Genomic DNA, 16,588 nt, shown 5'->3' on the forward strand with positions numbered 1-16,588 from the left:
GGTGAGTGCATGGGGTTTGGTAAAGGGCATGACTCCCTTCAAATGGGGAGAATGGAACAGGATTAGGGAGGGTGTTGACATTTAATCTCAAATCTCAGGATATGCACCTGTGGAAGTGTGCAGGAGGCAATCGGGGAAATGCTTTGCTGGGAGCCCACATCCGTGTCCAAGGCCCTTACAGGAAAGGAAATGTTTTAGCTTTATGTAATGGCTCTGTGTGGGGACCTCATTAAGGACAGAGTCCTAATGACCACAAAGACAAAATCATCTCTGACCCATAAATTTTACTTGGAAAAGCATGTGCACTTTGTGTCCAGAAGCAAAGGCATGAACTACAAGATAATTAATAAGTTTACAGTCACAAAGCATAGATGTGAACAAGTGATTCTTTCTAGACATTTATTGCCTTGAATGGTGGTGCAAAGGGGACCGGAGAGTTGGAAACCCGAAGTGGTCTGTATTGTATAGAAGGCAGCACATTTTTCTCCCTCTTTTGAGGGAAATCAGACTGGTGACTGTGCAGTCGATTCCTTTGCCCTGTCTCTCTGTAGTTCCAGTAGTTCAATATCCAAAGACAATTTATATATCTCCAGGGCCATTTTCACATCCTCTGGGTTGGGGAGACACTGCATCATCTTTCTGCCTTTGAGGATATGTTCACAGCCTTCAGGGACCACCTAAAAGAGACGTAGGTGTGAGTGGGATTGAGTGGCTTCTCTCCAGATCAAGAAGGAGCAGGGTTGGGGGTATCTTCTGACAATGACAGGACTACAGGCCCAGGGTCAAGACCAAGCCCAGGACTGCCTGGTGAGCAGGTCCCATCACCATTCTCTCCAGAGGGATAGGGACCTGTTCTGAGACAGCTTCGCAGGGGGCTTCTGTGAGGATAGAGGCTGTGTCTGAGACCATCCAGAAATGGAACACAATCTATTAAATAGTCTAGAAAGAGTCAAGTTAGGACTCAGTACTCCCAGGCATCTGAGACCAGAGGGGCTCAGCTTTTCCTTATTTTCCAGTGAAAAAGGAATACTCATCACTCCCACCTGACCACAGGGCTTCAAGAAAAAAGGGAGTTCCTTTGAAGGATTCAGATGACTCCCGACAAGTCAGATCTCACCATTGCTGGCTGGAACAGTGCTTGCGGGGAGGCCTCATTTTTAGGGTTGGATAGCACAGGATATTTTTTTGAATCGTGCCACTTACCCATTCACACTTGGGCATCTCGGGGTACCAGGTTCTGCTCTCTAAGCAAGTGATACTTTGGGGACCAACCAACTTATACTTAGAGTCACACTGGATGGTGACATTTTCGGATTGAATATACTGATCCTTATCCATGGACAGCGTTGCGTGGGCTATTTCTGGTTTCAGACACAGAGCTACAATGGAAACATGGTTTTAAGCAATATGTGAATCTAAGAAAAAAAGACACGACAACAGGCTAGGATTATAAGAATTGACTATCTGAACATAGTAATGATTTCAAATAAACCAAATCAAATCAAATCAAATGTTTCTGTGCTTTTGTGATACTTCCACCACCTGACTGAAAAGGGAGCTGGAGTTACCTTTACATTGAGGGACTGCAGGTGACCAGCGTGAGTAACTACAAGAGAGTCTAGGCTCCCCAACCAAAGTGTATCCTTGGTGACATTTATATATCACTTCTTCTTTTTTGAATACACTAAATCCATTTACTCGTTCATGATATCCATGGGGAAGAAAAGGAGGATAATCACAACCTTGATGGTGAGAGATAAAAGTGAGAGAGCATGAGCTTGTAGAATATAAAAATGACATCCCAGAATCTGTGTGTTTTAGAAGGCTTCATTCTGTCCTGTCATATTCTCTATCCATAAGATCATTCAGCCAAAACCAAGACCTGTGCTACCCTCCTGTAAGCCTCAGGCTGAGGAACCATCATGGCTCCACCATTAGGCCACTTGGTGGTCATCTCTAACATCTTCAAAAATATAATGAGAATGGAAAAAATTACTACTTTGTTCAACCCCCACATTGAGTTCTTGACCTATGGGGTAAGATCTGTCATATCTAAGAAGTCAAGTAGAAACCACTGATACTGTCCTTATCCAACCCCCTTGAAGCAAAGACAGTATATTTAAAAAATACATCATATACCAAGGTGGCAGATGAAATGGAGCAATTGGTGCCACTCTTAAAGAACTAAAGCTGCCTTCCCATCATATTGCCACTTAATTCCCCAATCAGTCTACAAGAAAATTAAGATTCTGAGAATTACAGTAGACTATTGAAAACTCAACAACATTTTAGTTCTCATTTCAGATATGGTATCTTTGTTAGAGTAGATTTTTTTGTATCTATAGGTAGATGGGGGCCACTGGTCTAGCAGATGCCTTCTTTTCATCCCTATCAGAAAAGAGGGCCAGAAACAATTTGCATACACACAGAAGGATCAAATCACACATTTATAGTTTTAGCTCTGGGATATGATAACTCACTTGCCCTTGTCATGATAGAGTCTGAAAATACTACAGTTATCTGTACATCTACATTGATCCAGTATATCAAGGGCATCACGTTAATTCTGTAAAATTTGTCCAGGTTCCTGGTGCAAACTTCCTAAAATAAACTCTTATAAATTCCTAGGTGCTGAGAACACTAAGAACATCTTTTGTTCTTTTGAGCAACGCTTAGTGGCTCCTGGATTAGTGCTAGTCACCAGAAAGATCAAGTCATGATGAAAAGCTTAGAGGCTTAGAATTTTTCAGGCCTTCTCTCCTCTCCAAAGAGGGGAGAACTTGGAAATAGTATTAATAATTGATCAGGCCTATAGTGAGCAAACCTTCCTAAAATCTCCCTATTGTTCAGAGAGCTGCCAGGTGGGTGAGCACATCCATGTACTGGTGGGGGATACACCCCAAATCCACAGGGACAGAGGCTCTTGTGCTTGGGACCCTCTTAAAATTCACCCTATGCATCTCTTCATTTATATCCTTCACTATATCCTTTAATAAAATGGTAAATATTTCCCTGAGTTCTGTGAGCCACTCTAGCAAATTAATGGAATTCAAGAAGGGAGTCATAGGAACCTCCAATTTTAGCCAAGTTGAACAGACTTTGGTAATAACCTGGGGACATACTACCCATAATTGGCATCTATAGTGGGAGGCAGTTTCGTGAGACTGAGCCTTCAACCCGTGGGATCTGACACTATCTCCAGGTAGATAGTGCTGGAATTGAGTTAAATTATAGCACACCCACATGGTGTTGTAGAGAATTCTTTGTTGCAAGAAAAAAAAAAAAAAAAACCCTCAGGGCACCTGGGGACCTCTGTGGTTGAGCGTCTATTTGGCTCAGGTTGTGATCCTGGGGTCCTAGGATTGAGTCCTGCATCAGGATCCTCACAGGGAGCCTGCTTCTCCCTCTGCCTGTGTCTCTGCCTCTCTCTCTGTGCCTCTCATGAATAAATAAGTAAAATCTTAAAAAAAAAAAAAACCCTCAACCATTTGATCACCAGAAATGTTGAGTATTCTGTGTGAGTAGTAAAAGAGACACACAAGAAAAACATGGGAAGTGAAGGGGAAGACTGGGTTTTTCCAACTCCCATAATGATGCTCCAGAATATAGAAGATAAGGATTCAAGGGTTGCCATATCAATACAGTCTTTAGAGGTCCAGGACTCAGGGCTTGCTAGGCTATCCCATCCAAACTAATGGGATGTGCACATTGCACCATAAAAAAGCTTGTATAACATCATGTAGAACTTTCTAGACTATAGAGGCAGTACATTCTGTACTTGACCAGTGATGTCACAAGAAGAAGAGGAGCAAAGCAGTGGTATGGATGAAGAACAAGCATGGGCACAACAACATGGACTCCCATTTACCACGGCTGTCCCTGAATCTTCTAACCAGCCACAATGCTGAGCCACATACCCCTAATATGATACCAGCCCTTGAGATAACAACAAAGCCACTTGGTAGCTAGTTGACTGTATTGGACCCCTTCTGCCTGAAAGGGACAAATATTTATTTTGACAGAAATAGACAAGTATTCTAGGTACGGGTTTGCCTTTTCTGCTTGTGGGACTTCAGTCAGCACTGCTATCTGAAGGTTAGAGTGCTTAAATAATTGGCATAGAATTATACTATGTGGGACTAGAAGACCTACTCACAGCAAAAGAGGTGTGGTACTGAGACTATGGCCATGGAATGTACTACTCACATTACACACTACATCACCCAGAACCTGTAGACCTGTTGGACATTGGAATGGCCTGATAAAGGCACAGCTGAAGTGCGGGTTGAGGGGCAATATTTAATGGTGATGAGACTTTACAATATGACTTTGCCATATCTTTCAGAACACAGTATCTTGAACCACTTTAGATCTCCTTTGGGCTCCTACCTACACACAAGGCAAGAAGAAAAAGCATTGCTATTCAGCAGGGGTAATTGTTCTTGGTCATCAAGAGATAGAGCCATGGAAAAACAATGGGAGAGGTAGAACTGTGTTTAGCACTGACGTACTCTTGGTGAGGGATAGGTATCTCACACTGGGGGATCGTCTGAAGGAGGACTTAGAGGTAGCAGAAGGAAGGAAGTTTGAGGAAGACAGGAAGCAAGTTTAGAAAAATGGGTTCGAAGAAATGTGAGTGGGTCTTCAGCCATAGATTTAGGCATATGGACAGAAAGAAGAGAAGACAATAAATACCAAGAAACAGAAGGCAATCATGGAAAAGTTCAGCTGATCTATTTGATGTGGCCTATTTTTCCTGATCCAGGAAAGAAAAGAAAAGCAGCAAGGTCAAGAGAATGGGAATAAATAATGAGAGGGGGAGGGGAAAGAAATTTGGACCGGGGGTGGGGGGGTTGGGGGGGGTGGGCAATGCTTTTTAACAAATTTATCCACTCCAAAAATCATGCAAGGTATACAAATTCTTTTTACCTAATTTGAAGCCTTCCCTTAACAATCTCCATCACTTTGATATGAAGAAACATGGAACAAACTGAGGGTTACTGGAGGGGAGCAGGAATGGGGGGATGGGATAACTGGGTGATGGACACTAAAGAGGGGGCACTTGATGGAATGAGTGCTGGGTGCAATATGCAACTGATGAATCACTAAACTCTACCCCAGAACTAACAATACATTCTATGTTAACCAACTTGAATTTAAATTTAAAAAGAAGAAAAGAAAAGAAAAAAATAACATAAAATTCCATAAGCTCTTACTTTCATCACATGTTGGTGTTTTGGGATTCCATGTGCCATCTCCTTGGCATCTAGATTCACGTTGGTATTTCTTATAACACTTGTATAAAATTGTGTCTCCAAGGAAATAAGTACAGTTATTCCTAGAACTAGTTCTTGATCTAATGATTTCACCATTCTCCAGCTTTGGTACTGGGCAACATATCTCTAAAAAAATAAAAAGTGAGGCTAATGGTTAGTAAAATCACTGCAACGAAGATCCTATGGATAATAAGCTCATTTCTGCCTTTTGAAGATTTCACCACTGAAGAGAGATTTGGGAAACAGAAAAGGAGACCTGAGACACTTTGGGTCTGCTTTCACTGTCCCTGATTGCTAAGGTATTCCAACCCAGTCACTTCCCTCCAGCTAAATAATTTCACTGGGAGCCTCCAAAATGAGACATTGAATGAAACTTGCATGAAAATGTAAATTTTCAGAAATATTCAAAAGCAATAACAAATAACATCATCCATTGCTTATGGCTTCATTAGGGTTACATCACTATTAACCTCTCTTAATACCTTACACTTCCTCAGTCACGGGAGGAAAAATGTCCTTGAAAGCTTATATCCACCTGACAGCTAATGCACAAAAATAAATTATTGCAAATGACCAGGATTTTACTTTTTTGATGCTGAATATAAGAGAAATAGCTACTCAAATTTCATTTTTAATGCAATAAGAGCTGCTATGAAGATATTTTTTATTCATTAGTAAAAATACTTTCAGGTAGAACTTGATATTGCTTGATGTAAGAGAAAGTATCAGAGCAGATTAAAATGCCCTATTCACATAAGGAGCTTGACTAGCACTATATATAATAGGGGTCTTTTTTGCATATGCAAATATTATTACCACTCATTTATTTGTGAATTACAATAAAAATACCCAATATTCATGTTTTCTAAATTATAACATTAGTGTATATGTAATACTGTAGAAGATACTTTTAAATATTTAAGTCATGAATCCAAATCCACACTGAATCAGATTTTCTGATACCTAGGACAAATAACCATTTCACTTCTGCTTTTTAAGTGGTTAAAAAATATCCTTTATTAAATAATTAAATCAATAAAACTATAGTTTCTAAAATAAATATAATTTTAAAGTAGGTTTTTAAATTCCCAACAAACAAAGTTCCAGGGCCAAATGACTTCACCATTCACAAGTGAATTCTATCAAACATTCAAAGAAAAGTTAATAGTTATTTTTCTCAAACTGTTCCAAAAATAGAAGAGGAAGGAAAACTTCTAAATTAATTCTACAAGGTCAGTATTACCTTGATACTAAAACCGGACAAAGACACCACAAAAAAGAAAACTGCAGGCAATACTCCTGATGAACAAAGATGCAAAAATCCCCAACAAAATTTTAGCAAATTAAATGTAACAATACTTTAAAGGGACCATTCAGCATGATCAAGGGGGATGTATACCAGGGATGGAAGTATGGTTCAATATTGGCAAATCAATGAATGTGATATATCAAATTAACAAGAGGAAAAAATTCTTAAAAACATATGATCATTTCGAAAGATGCAGAAAAAGTACTTGACAAAATACAACATCCATTCATAACAAAATGTCTCAACAAAGTGGGTGTAGAGAAAACATACCTCAGCATAACAAAGGCCACATATGAAAAACTCATAGCTAACATCATACTCAGTGGTGAAAAACTTTTCCTCCCAGATCAGAAAACTTTTCCTCCAAGATCAGAAACAAGACAAAGATGCCCACTCTTGCCACTTTTATTCAACACAATACTGCAAGTCCTGGCTGTAGCAATCATACAAGAGAAAGAAATAAAAGGGATTCAAACTGGTAAGAAGAAGTACAGCTGTCACTATTAGCAGATGACATGATACTGTATATAGAAAACCCTAAAGACTTCACCAAAAAAACTATTAGAACTAATAAATTCGGAACTGTTGCAGGATATAAAATTAATATATAAAAATATATTGTGTTTCTATATACTAACAACAAAGTAGCAGAAAGAAAAATTAAGAAAATTCCATTTATAATTGTACCAAGAAGAATAAAATACTCAGGAATAAATTTAACCAAGGAAGTGAAAGACCTTTACTCTGAAAACTATAAGATATTGATGAAAGAAATGGAAGATGACACACAAAGAAGGAGTGATATACCACGCTGATAGTTTGGAAGAATTACTATAATTAAAATGTCCATACTACCTAAAACAATCTATACATTTAATGTAATCCCTATAAAGATACCAATAGCATTTTTTCACAGAACTAGAACAAGTAATCCCAAAATTTATATGGAACCATAAAGACTTCTAACAGCCAAAGCAATCCTTAGAAAGAACAAATCTGGAAGTATCACAATCTCAGATTTTAAGACACACCACAAAACTATAGTAATGAAAACAGTATGGTACTAGCACAAAAATAGACACACAGATCAATAGAACAGAATAGAGAGTTCCAAAATTGGAACTACACTGGGGAGTAAAGGCATGCTTATAGAGGCAGGTAATCTATAGCAAAGGGGGCAAGAATATACAGTGGGAAAACACAGTCTTTTCAATAAATGGTATTGGGAAAACTAGACAGATACGTGCAAAAGAATGAAATTGGACCACTCCCTTACACCATACACAAAAGTAAACCCAGAATGGACTAAAAACCTAAATGTGAGACCTGAAACCATAAAACTCCTAAAAGAAAACATAGGCATTAATCTCTTGGACACTAGCATCAGCAACATCTTTATGGATCTGTCTCCTCAGGCAAGGGAAGCAAAACCAAAAATAAACTATTGGGATTACACCAAAGTGAAACACTTTTGCACAGTGTAGAAAACCATTAACAAAACAAAAAGGCAACCTACTGAATGGGGGAAGATATCTGTAGACAATATATTCTATAAGGGGTAAATATCCAAAACATGCAAAGAACTTATCAAACTCAACACTGAAAAATCAAGTAATCTGACTAAAGAATGGGCAGAGAACCTGAATAGACATTTTTCTAAAGAAGACATACAGATAGCCAACAGACACATGAAAAGACGCTCAGCATCACTCACCATCAGAGAAATGCAAATCAAAACCACCATGAGATATCACCTCACATCTGTCAGAATGGCTAGTATCAAAAAGATAAGAAATAGCATGTATTTGGTGAGGATGCAGTGGAAGGGGAATCCTTGTGCACTCCCAGTTGGAATGTAAATCGGTGCAACCAAGATATGCGGCAACCCAAATGTCCATTGATAACAGATCAAGAAGATGTAGATAATTGAATATTACTCAGGAAAAAAATAAAATAAAATCTTGCCATTTGTGACACATGGATGGGCCTAGAAGGCCCATGACAAAGAACCGACAAATCAGAGAATGACAAATACCATATGATTTCACTTATATGTAAAATCTAAAAAACAAACAAACAAACAAAACAAATAGACAGGCTTTTAAATGCAGAGAACAACTGGTGATTGCCAGAAAGGAGACTGGAGGATGGGTGAAAAAGGTGATGGCAAAAAAAAAAAAAAAAAAAAAGGTGATGGCAATTAAGAGGTACAAACTTTTAGTTATAAAGTAAACAAGTCATGGAGATGAAAGGTACAGAAGAATATAGAGAATATAGTCGGTAATATTGTAATAACAAATGGTGGCAGATAGTGACTTTACTTCTTGTGATGAGCGCTAAGTAATGCACAGAATTGTTGAATTCTGTTGTACACTTGAAAGTAATATAACATTGTATGTCAACTACACCTCCGTAATAAGAAAGAAGAAAAGAAAACAATGGAGAAAAAAAGAAGTAGGTTTTTAAACATGTATAAATAAATATTCATTTATATAGAAAAATTAGGGTATAATTACAAGTCGCTATTTTGTATTCATTAAGGAGAATCCTCAAAGGCTTGCACTTATTAATACTTTGTTATTTAAGTGGTGGCAATCATTGTTAAATATATTTTAATTCAGTAATTTTGTTAAAACTTTTCAACTTTTCAATCATTGTTAAATATATTTTAATTCAGTAATTTTGTTAAAACTTTTCAACTTTTCAATCATTGTTAAATATATTTTAATTCAGCAATTTTGTTAAAACTTTTCAATAAAACTTTTTGGTTTATTGCCCCCAAATGAGTCTAAATAACTGCAATTAAACCTTGAGTCCTACTGTGAAATGAATGGTCTTCCATTGGGTTGATCTAAACTACTGTTTTTCATTACTTGTTCATTTTATACACTTTTCAAGTTCCAATCTGCAGACTAAAGTTCTCTATATCCTGGGCCTCTGTGTCTTCACCTCTAAAATGGCAAGATTCTGATGTGTGGAAGGAAACATTTTCTCCCTCTGTCATCAATTCCACTGAAGCCCATAAAATTGCATCTGCCTGTCTTTCAGCCCCTCACACATTCTCTCAAAAAGAGAAAAGACATCTTGAGATTGAAGAAAGTCTCCTTTTTATCCTTCTGAGGCAGGAGTACTGGGTCAGCGATCAGGGGTCAGGGGTCAGGGTCTGTCTTCTAGAGGCAGGTCACAAGACCCAGCTCCTGCAGCCCGCAGTCCCATAGCTCAAAGACATGAGACACAAGTCACTTTGCAGCTGATTGAATTCAAGGCTGTTTCACACACTTTCTTTCTATTAAGCACCCCAAAGTCTACACTGGGGAGTAAAGGGTGATGATGGAGGTCTGGCTCTGGTCATTCTTGAGCAGTATTCTCCATGCTACTTTCACCAGTGATGAAGCTAATACTCAGTCTGCATAATGGTTCGCTTCTGTGTTCCTTCTGTGTATCCATGTCTCATTTGATTTTGAAATGGGATAAGGAAAAAGGTTATCGTTTCTCAGCCCCTCCAAGACTTTCATGATCCTTTCTGACAATAATACTTCGCTCTTCTGTTGAATTATAATAATGCTGAATTTATCTCAAAAGATAAAATTGCATTCATTTTAAGAAAAAAAAGTCTATGCTGGGCACTTGATATACAAAAAGATTGAAGAAACAGAGACTCACCCTTACATTCTATGTGTGGGGTCCAAGTCAAATTTTTCTGACAGGTCAGAGTTGTAGGACCATCTGAAGCAGGTTCATAGCCAAAATGGCACCTGTAGCTCAATGTCGTTCCAATACTAAACATTTGCTGTTTTTTTGACAAGAACGAGTTTTGTCTTTCCCAGTAGGCATTTGGGATGTTTGGTAACTCAGGACAACTATCTGTTCGTAAAGGAAAAACAAAGGGAAAAGACGTTACTGAGAATGCAACAGTGATCATCACCAAGCCCGTCCTATCAAAGGATGCTATGTGTTCATTGTGCAGCAACCCTCTTGCCATGGCTGATGCAGCAGCCACATCAAAAAACAAACTAGCACCAAGTTATCATTATCACTATTAACATAGTTTTTAATGATCCACATGGTTTATAGTTGCAGAGTGTCAGAATCATAGCTAGTCCATATAATATTTTTGTGGAAGTTAGAAAAAGGCATCTCCCCCACAGTCACTTTGCTATTTATCTTTCAAGTCACTTATCATAATGTAATGATTTTGATAGAACAAAACAGTTTCCTACTAACTGCAAGAAAATTATTGAAATAAATACACTAATCCACAATGTCTACAATGCTGATGTCTCCCTTTAGGGTTGGAGTGTTCACAATCTGTACAACTGTATACGGGAGCCTTTTGTGATATTATGTAAGTCCTTGCCCAGTGTACCGTAACCTTTCTTTTTTCCAACAACTAGAAAAAATAGACCCAATTACTGTTCTAAATTTAAATTTCTACTGTGGTTCATGTGAATTTAGGCACGCAAGTATGCCCCCACCAACATTTCTGGGTCATTTAGATGCCAAACATTGAAATTCCTTCATGGTCCATACTTACTGAGCTCACAAGTGGGAGGAGGAGGATTCCATTCACCATCTTCTCCACAATAGATTAACTTGCTTCCCTTGAGAATATAACCTTCATTGCACTCAAATACCATGTTGTTTTGGTAATTATAGGTGGGTCTAAGTCCAGAGATTATTTTTCCATTTCTAACCTCTGGCCTAGAACAGATGATTTCTAAAGAATCACAAGAAAAGAGAAGTGGGTTGTCAAAGAGAAAGGGCAATAAGAATGGTACTTGCTATTGCTAATCCAGTTTCAACTATAACACAAAAGCCTCAAACAGTATATGTCAGGTAGATACAAGGAAAACTTTTTTTTTTAAGATTTTCTTTATTTATTCATGAAAGACACAGAGAGCCTGAGACACAGGCAGAGGGAAAAGGAGGCTCCTTGTGGGGACCCCGATGGGAACTCGATCCCAGGATCCCAGGATCACAACCTGAGCCAAAGGCTGACGCTCAACTGCTGAGCCATCCAGGTATCCACAAGGAAAAAATTTTAAAGCAAACATAATTGCAGCTTTTAAAAGCCGCGGTAAAATGAGGCCCCCTCATATTGGTTCTGTTATGATACGATTGTGAATAACTCCAGCTTACTCAAGGAAAACTTGCCCTATATAACCTAGAAGAAACACATCCCTCAAAGTCCTCAAATCCTCCGCTTACGGTGGCCTACTTTTCTGCATGATTTTGGTATGGGACAGTGGCCCATGGTAATGATATGGTGGTCATGAGGAGGAGGCAGCCAGGCATCAGCAATCGGTGCTCTCACAAAGAACCAACTGCCCACCAGCTACCATATCAGTCCTGCCACCCTGATTCGTCATGGCTAGGATTGAAGCTACCTCCGCTACTTGGCTAGATGGTTGCAACTAGTGTCTATGTGTTGAATTTTGTCCCACTTTGAATCGTTGTCCATTCTGTAGTCAGAGTTGTCTTTCTGAAACGCAACACATTTACTTCCCTGGTTAAAGCCTTTCAATGTTCACCTTTGCTCCGAACTCCTCAGAGTGACACATGAGGCCCTTCGTAACCTGCTATTTCAGTCTCTGCCATTTCCACCTCTTGCTGTCTGGATTCCTGGCATTTTGAATCGTTTGCAGTATCATGTTTTTTCATCCCCTGATTTGATCGTGTTCTATGGTGAATCAGAATTGTAAGGGATATCCCATAGGCACTTAGGAGCAAAGGAAGATGCCTCATATTAGCCAACTAACAATACACAATAGAGTTTCTAATTTAATTACCATTGGCCTTGTTCTATAAGCACTTGAGATGGACATTATAACCACTAACCAATATTCCCACTTACTCTCCCTGAAGAGACAAAAGGCAATATTCCTCAGTTTCCTCAAGGTAGGGTCTACACATTATTAGTTTGGAACAAAAGGCTGTAAAGTGATAGGTGTTCACTTCAGACCAAAGCTCTTTTAGGGAGCCAGGGCATAATTTACTTTTCTCTCTTCACCTACTGAACAGATTTTGAAAGCACGTTTTGATGTGGAAAAACCACAAGATCAAAGTAACCTGGATTGCTAAGCTTCTCACTAAATTAACTTGTAGACTACAGCTGGCCCTGGATGAGCAGCAGACTCCATATGAATGAAAATCAACTTGTACTTTGCAAAGCCATGAGATATTGGTGCTGTTTGTTACTGCACACCAGTACATCATACACAAATATTGGTTGAGCAAATAAATGACTGTGTTGCAGCAATAATTCATCTTGGAATCATTCCCTTTCTCCCAACAAATTTACCTACCTTTTTCTTTTAAACAAACAGTTCAAACCAAAATTCATCACTCTGACTTACTTTTACAAATAGGAGGACCTGGGCTCCAGACACCTATTGTTTTATTTTCCACCATGCAAGAAATGGAGGCTTTGCCTAACATTGAGAAGTTGGGGTCACATCTGTAGGTGACAGACGAGCCATATGTGTAGAAATCTTCATCTCCACCACTGTGCTTCCCATTGTCAATGTTGGGAGGTGGCTCACATTTAGCAACTGAGGGTGAGTGAAGAAGAAATAATCAGGGCACCTAGTATCTATCGTGGCATCTAGCATTCATGATGAAAATTCTTTTTGTTTTAAAATTTTTATTTATTTATTCATAAGAGAGAGAGAGAGAAAGAGACAGAGAGAGAGAGACAGAGAGAGAGATGGAGGCAGAGGGAGAAGCAGGCTCCATGCAGGAAGGCTGATGGGGACTCAATCCCAAGACTCCAGGATCACGCCCTGGGCCAAAGGCAGGTGCTAAACCACTGAGCATACTGAGCCACCTGGGAATCCCCTAAAAAATTCTAACAGAGGGTACAAGAAGCAACAAAGATGCACTAGAGTTTTATTTTCTAACATGGCTTAGGTTTACAGTTAAGTCAGAAAAAGTCTTTACTTACTTATACATAGTGGGAGAGGATCACTCCAATCAACTCCTTTATCTTGGATCTCACAATAACTAGTAGCTGGGCCAATTAAAATATATCTGAATGAGATAGTATTGAAGATTTTAATGAAATTTTTCTTATCCTAAATTAAGTTGAATAAAAGGGTCTGAACAAATGAACAGGTTATTCAATAGTAAAAAGGAAGAAAGAATGTTTTCCAGAGAACATTTGCCATTGAGCCTTCCATACAACTAAAACTTCATCATTGCAATGAGCTGTGTGTGTGTGTTCATTCCCTCTTATATTCTGGAATCTGTTATTGGGGAGCAGCTATATATTATGCATGGAGTTCATCCAGAGCTCAACCAGCACAATGTCGGGTAAAAGACTCATTTGAATGTGTTCCACAATTTTGTCTAAATGACAGTACCAGCCAGGTTACCAGCCCCAAACCCTCAGGCCCTCTGACATGCAGCCTCCCTCTGACTTCCAGATCTCACCTTCTCCAATATACCCTTAACTCCCCCATTCACGATCCCCATTTTTATGGCTCTTGGCAAATTCTAAGCCTTCTTCAGTTTGTCTTACTGCCCTCTGTGTATCATGGTAACAGAAAGAGCTTTGTCCGTATGTTTTAAAATGATAATCATCAAGGAATAAATGTACACTATGATTGAATACTATCTTCAGCAAACTAGAGCCCCTGGGATTTATTTAGTAATAACTTAAAGAAAAATGAACCTTTTAATAAGATACAAGACAGTGAGAATCAAGCATTTTTTTATCTTGAAATTTCTTAAAAATCTAAGTTTTCTAAACTACCCAGGAAACCAAGGGAAAGGTATGGTTTCCGGTTATTCCAGTAGGAACACTTCAGCATTCCAACAGCACTTCCCTTCTGAATCGTCTCACTTTCCATCTGGGGAGCCATACACAGTAAGAGATAAATAAGGATTCATGTGAGAAAACCAAACAAAAGGAAACAACATTAGAGGAAAATGTTAAACGCAGATGACAAGCAAAGGACAATCAGCATATACTTAGTTGGAGAACCTGAAGAAGGAACACAAAACAGAACAAAACAGGTATTTTAAAATGTATTTCAAGTAAGCCTTAGAGAAATAAAATAATACTTAATCTACATTTGAAAATAGCAGTACATAGCAACAAAGTATTGAACTCAATGGCCTGTGTCAAAAAAACTAAAATTACTAAAGATCATTTTGAGTGAAAACCACATAAAATACACAAAGGAAGGGCACCCGGACTTCCCCTTTTCTTCCTGAATTCAGGAGATAAAACTCTCATGTGAAAGATGCTCTCCCTATACAGGAGGAAAAGAATAATCTTATCACCAGAGATGGGGAGGTGAAGCCAAGAGAAATCTGTACAAATAGACCTCGTCAAAATAACTCTTATCTTCCTGTAGCCCTCCCATGGATTTTTGTTCCTTTTCCACAATTGCTACTTTTGGTTCAATCTACTATATAAAGACTGTGGCCTAACCACTTTTTGGGTCTTAGTTTTCATGAAGGTTCCCATGTACATCAAAAATAAAATTTGTGTGCTTTTCTTCTGCTAATCTGCTTTATGTCAATTTAATTCTCAAGCCCAGTCAGAGACCCTAAGACCATAGAGGAAAAGTTTTCCCTTCCTTATACTAGCCTATTCTTGTCCAGGGAGATTCAACGTAAAAACAAACAAACAAACAAACAAACAAACAAACAAAAAATCTATTCTTCAAAAATTAAGTTAAACACTAATCCAGCACTGATTTTAAAATATGCCTAACTTCTTTAATATATAGAAAAATAAACAAGTACTGTCAGGAAATTTTTTAAAAAGCAATAAGGTGGAGTACTCAAATTGGGTATTAAAACATATTATAAAGCCTGAAATGTGTATATGAGTATGTAGACAAAATAATGGCATTGAATAGAACATATGCAGATACATACAAGATACATTTGAGAATTTAGTATAATATTAAAAAGCTTCCTCAAATCAGTGAACTGAAGATGGACTTTCGAGATAATGTGAAAGTCATATGGAAAAATATAGCCTAGGATATTTACCTTACACTGTAAATTATATATTGACTCCAAATGGATCAAAGCTTTAAACATTAAAAAAATATGAAAACATAAAAATAGCAGAAGAATTCTAGGCAAATAGTTTAAAATCCTGTGCTGGAGAAGGGCTTTTACATGAAGACCTAAGGGATGCCTGGGTGGCTCAGCAGTTGAGCGTCTGCCTTTGGTTCAAGGCATGATCCTGGAATCCTAGGATGGAGTCCCACATTGGGCTCCCTGCATGGAGCCTGCTTCTCCCTCTGCCTGTGTCTTTACCTCTCTGTGTGTGTGTCTCTCATGAATAAATAAACAAAATATTAAAAATAAATAAATAAATAAATAAAGAGATAAAATCCAGAAGCCATTTTAAAAAGAGAATTTTATAAATTCGAAGCATAAAACAATTTTTCCCTGAAAAGAAAAAATGTATCAATAGCCAAGTCAAAAGAAAAATAATATACTCAACTCCTACCAGAAACAAGTCCTAAACCCTAATATGCATATATATATGTTCATGTATGTATGTATCTATCCTAGAAATTAATAAAAATTTCATGAAATTAATTGAAAAAATAGGCAAAGGATATGCCAAATAGTTCAAAAACTAATACAAATATCTCTTGAACACACAAAAAAATATGCTCAACCTCACTCATAATAAGAGAACTATACCTTGACAGTATACCATAAGATTTCATTTTTACCTCTTAAATTGGAAAATTTTTGAAAATTTCACATTTTCAAAAGATTGACAACACAGTTGGAAAGTTTATGAAGACACAGATGTTTACATACTCTGTAAAACATTGTAACCTCTAAGGAGAGCAATTTGGCAAAAATCTTTCAAATTTTCAAATATGTGTACTCATTGACCCAGAAAACACACTCTAGAAATTTACCCTACTGATATAACTACATCTGTGCAAAATTATATATGTACAAAATGATGCATCAGAGCACCGATCAGAATAGCAAAACATTGGAAACATCTGTGGATCCA

At 37.9% G+C, this 16,588-nt stretch overlaps 1 protein-coding gene across 2 annotated transcripts in view; it reads right to left on the minus strand.

The window, feature by feature from the left end:
• Positions 1-269: 269 nt before the first annotated feature.
• Positions 270-16,588, minus strand: part of C4BPA (complement component 4 binding protein alpha) — a 29,782-nt gene continuing 13,463 nt past the window's right edge. For both annotated transcript variants that reach the window (XM_072831246.1, XM_072831245.1), the window contains exons 5-12: positions 13,529-13,614; positions 12,942-13,136; positions 11,120-11,302; positions 10,249-10,449; positions 5,217-5,402; positions 1,569-1,742; positions 1,204-1,379; positions 270-677 (exon numbers count right to left, since the gene is read on the minus strand). In XM_072831246.1, coding sequence (XP_072687347.1) covers positions 504-677; positions 1,204-1,379; positions 1,569-1,742; positions 5,217-5,402; positions 10,249-10,449; positions 11,120-11,302; positions 12,942-13,136; positions 13,529-13,614 — 1,375 coding nt within the window. In that variant the 3' untranslated portion in view covers positions 270-503. The remainder of the gene's footprint in view (positions 678-1,203; positions 1,380-1,568; positions 1,743-5,216; positions 5,403-10,248; positions 10,450-11,119; positions 11,303-12,941; positions 13,137-13,528; positions 13,615-16,588) is intronic.

Source organism: Canis lupus, chromosome 6 (assembly GCF_048164855.1).
Source record: "Canis lupus baileyi chromosome 6, mCanLup2.hap1, whole genome shotgun sequence".
Classification (NCBI taxonomy): domain Eukaryota; kingdom Metazoa; phylum Chordata; class Mammalia; order Carnivora; family Canidae; genus Canis; species Canis lupus.